General features: G+C 33.2%; 1 protein-coding gene across 1 annotated transcript; it reads left to right on the top strand.

Annotated features, from left to right (window-relative positions):
* Positions 1-815: 815 nt before the first annotated feature.
* Positions 816-1,466, top strand: LOC115701344 (uncharacterized). The gene is made up of 2 exons (XM_030629114.2): positions 816-973; positions 1,086-1,466. The coding sequence occupies exons 1-2, from the start codon at positions 831-833 to the stop codon at positions 1,354-1,356; spliced, it is 414 nt and encodes a 137-aa protein (XP_030484974.2). The 5' UTR covers positions 816-830; the 3' UTR covers positions 1,357-1,466.
* The last annotated feature ends 2,870 nt before the right edge of the window (positions 1,467-4,336 follow it).

The following is a 4,336-nucleotide window of genomic DNA, read 5'->3' as shown; positions in this document are numbered from 1 at the left end:
CCGTTTTATGATACAATTTCGAAAAGATAACGATGATACTTGATAGTTCATCAAGAGTTTACTTTCCTATTCATCTTTTTATTTTGAGGTACAATAATTTTTTTTTTTGATAAAAAGCGTTCATTGGATAAGTAAATAAAAGTTAGACCTCATGATCATTATATAATAGGTCTGAAGGAATTGTTTCTACCGGAATGACTCCAAACCTTTGAAGGACGAAAGCCCATTTAACCACGTTATGGGCATTAAAATTACAAGTTTTGCCGATATTATAAAAAATACAACTATATTAAATACTTTCATTACATACCTGATTTAATACCACAAAACCAACAATCCATCCTTATTTGTATGTGGACCCATCTTGTAAATTATCCACTCTATTTTATTATCTTCTTCATCAATAGATAACATGTGAATACTATTCATTTTTCTTTTAATATTTTGAAAATATGATAATAATAGTGGAATACCACATATATTTTACATTTATTGATTTATGAATGTATTAAAGAAAGTGCAATACAATAACAAAAATCAACTATACATACAAAGTGTAGTCATTCTTTTCAACTAATTATGATGAAACATGCCTCATGCATGTTTGTTTGTTTGGGTTTGTTAGTGTGGAAACTAGCTTGCATCACAAAAAGACATGCTGAAACGGTCCCCATAACCAATCCTCATTGGGATGAGAGAAGCGGATAACAATAATAACTATATCCTCTCATACCCTTTACGTAACCATATCTTTTGCATATTTATAATATATAAAAAATGACAATATAATCTTCTAAAAATAATAATAATAATAATATAATAATAATACTATGCAAGAGAGCTATATATATATACACTATCTAAGTAAGTATTATCCCCAAGAAATAGGGAGAATATACATTAGCTTTAACATGGCATCAAATGCACTCACTAGAGGATCACATACCATCAACTCCATGGTTCTCAACCTCAAGTAAGTATTATTAATTTACTTATTAATTATATTATGTATTAGCTAGAAAATTTGATATCTAAAATAATCATTTTTATTTTAATATCATGTTATGTGACGTACTTATTATTAGGCCGTTTGGAAGAAAAACAAGTTATCACAAGAACTCGATTCGAGAGACGATGAAGATGGAGAAGGAAGAAGTAAGTAATGTGAGGCATATTAATGGAGGTCATGATCATGATCATTGTGATGAAGTGAGCAAAAATGATGGGAATGAATGGATTCCTGATGTGCGTACTGGGATTTATTACCCAAAAGGACATGAGAAAGTTATGGAAGATGTTCCTCCCAAGGCTGGGAAAGATATCAATTGGATGTCATATAGTGACAACATTCATTAAGTTTAATATATTTAAATATATTATATTTATATATATACTTAATTGTTATTAAGAGAATTATCTGATAACAACTCTTGCAGATAAATCAAAATATTGGACAAATTAATTCCTATTAGTGCTAAATTCTGCTTTTGAAAAAAGAAAAAGAAGAGTTGATTATAGGGTTGTGTTCACAGTTAAAAAAAATGATGAATATGAAGATCCTCATCTATATTTTATCACTTTTCTAATAACACGTTTTGAAATCCGCATGAAACAAGTTGGTTTGAATTCTACTTAAATGTGTTTGGATCATTTTCGGTGGATATGGTGAACCCGTTTGTTAAATGGATCATTTTTAAGTTGACAGAGATTTAACCTAAGGAAGAAAAAAAACACTTTTAGAGGCGGTTTTTAAGCCCTTTCAGCGTCGGTTTTGGCGAAATTCGCTACCGACGCTAATTAAGGCGACGCTAAAGGGTTTTTAAAAATCGATGCCATTTATACTCCTATGGCGTCGGTTATTAGCTAGGAACTGACGCCATAGGGGTATATATGGCGTCAGTTCCTAGCTAATAACCGACGTCATAGGTGGCGTAGCACCGACGCCAAAAACGAGCATTTTTCAGTTCTTTTAATTTTATATAATTTATTTTAATTAAATATTTATTAATTTATATATTATTTTATTTAATTTAAATTACATATTTATTTTTTAAAAGGTAAATTAAATATTATTTATATTAATTTTAAAATTGACTAAAATACATAATTTCACTTCATAAAAGTAATTAAATATTACACAAATATTAATGTAAAATTAGTCCAAAATATTAATAAGTTAATAAATATAACTACAAGTTAATCTAAAAAAATTACATAAGGAAGAAAAATTCTTGGACCTTTCAACCTCAATCGTCACCGTGAATCACCGCCATCAATCGTTCTATCCACTTTCGCTGTAATGGTAACAATTCAGTTTTTGGATCGTATTGCTTCTTACCCACAAACTGTTAAAAAAATCAAAAATTTATATTAATTAGTTTATATATTTGTTATCATAATAAATACTATAATCAATAATTAAAACTTACAGGTTTTTGATCTTGTATGTAACGGTTGGGGTTTGCACGTGCGACGATGTCAGTGATATATTTCAAGACATAAAAACCACATTCTTGACTTTTAGGTTGTCTTGGACAATTTGCTTGTGAAATTCCTTGCCACGGGCCAAGATACTCATGTGCGTCCCCAATACATCTGAATGCACTGTTTTGAAAAATTATATTAGCATTTCAATTCATTAGTTAATTTAAATTTGTTACATAAGAAGTCATTAAATTATTACATTCCGATCATTTGAGTAATTTCTTCGGGAATTGGGCGGCCACGTACAGGGTCTAAATGGATAATTTTCTTTGGCATAACCACCACTAGCGTCCAATGTGCACTAGAAAATTATATTGGAATATAAGTAAGATAGTATAAAAATAATTTGAAGTCATAATATAGAAATGAACAATTAGCACTAAAGAATTAAATAGAGTTTACCCGATATTCCAAGGAATAAAGAACATTTGGTGGTTGCTATTCATTAATGATAACCAATCAGCCAATCGTCTTGCTGCAGCGTCAAAAGACTGCCTCTTTTCTTCATCGGTTTTCCCATGCACTACGAGAAGCTCTGGGTCGTAAAACTTGAAAAATTTTCTCATACCGTTGATGCTCTCCCAGATGTGCCTGCCAAAAAAAGTGTTAGTGTCTTATAATAATTTGACTAGAATTTGATATATAAGGTTAATTAGATTAAAGAAGAGTATACATCATTCCAAACAACATTCCCTGGTTGTCGATGAAGTCACACGTAGCAACCTGCTGCGAATCCTCTCCAGATAACGTGATCTGGGTACGCGGTGCTATGAATCCTCGGGGTACAGGAATTGTGATTATATCACGTTTATCTTTGAGGTTCAGGAATTCAAGAACCATCCATTTTAGCGATTTAGGGATCAAGGCCATCTTCTTTTATGAGAACAATTCATCTTCCCGTGCACCACCGCCTTGTGGAGAAAGCATCGGAGCTTTTCCCTTCAACGCATCACGTCTTGAAGGCGGTTGAGCGAGTGGACCCTAAACAAAACGGAACATAATATATCAAATTTTATCCAAATTCTACTGAAATTTCAACAGCATAACAGTTGTAATTGAATGCCCCCAAAAATTTTAAACATGCATGTATAACGACAAATAACACATATATAACAGTAGTTTGTTCATCCATCCCACCGTAGCACATATATTCGCAAAACCTACTTCACTATGGTTGAATATTGAAGACATTCAAACTCCACTAATCAGTAATAATTAATTTATAAGAGAAGTTACCTCGGTTGTTAGAATTAAGTGTTTAGGCCAAAGAAGGAACATCTGTGACACGTCCCTAACATATCTGCACCCTTCAATTGGGATTGGGATTTCAGCGTCCTCTTGCAGGAATTCTGAAACCAGAATCCGGCATGTGAATTGTCGTAGTCCGTGCAGTGAATAGTGATTTTACCAACATGCTCGTACAAATACGCTCGGGCCACAATGTTGTCGATGTTGTCAGAGCAGAGATGGACTTGCTGATTAAGGGCCGCATGGTCATCGAAATTGTATAGGAGACCTTGGTCGTTGAGGGAAATAAACTCCTCAGCATAAGTTTGTGGTTGTCCCTCATCCTCAGGAGCGTATGGTTGTGGAACATACGCCTCACCAGCCACCTCTCCTTCTTCCTCTTGTTCGGCAACGTTTCTCTTCTGCTTAAGGGATTGGACTTCGGCTTTTAATTTTTCAATCTCCTTCGCTTGCCGAGCCACAACATCAGATACTTCCCTTTTCTTCCTGTCGAACAGTTTAGATGCCCTGGTCAGGAACCTGCAAATCATAAAATGCAAATTAGCTACGATTTTATTTGTGTAACTAAATAAATAACATTTCAAGTAATAACATACCCAGCAGC

The sequence above is a fragment of the Cannabis sativa genome, chromosome 8 (genome assembly GCF_029168945.1).
Source record: "Cannabis sativa cultivar Pink pepper isolate KNU-18-1 chromosome 8, ASM2916894v1, whole genome shotgun sequence".
In the NCBI taxonomy this organism is placed as follows: Eukaryota; Viridiplantae; Streptophyta; class Magnoliopsida; order Rosales; family Cannabaceae; genus Cannabis; species Cannabis sativa.
Note: the sequence above shows the minus strand (reverse complement) of the source record. Positions and strands in the feature narration are given on the sequence as shown.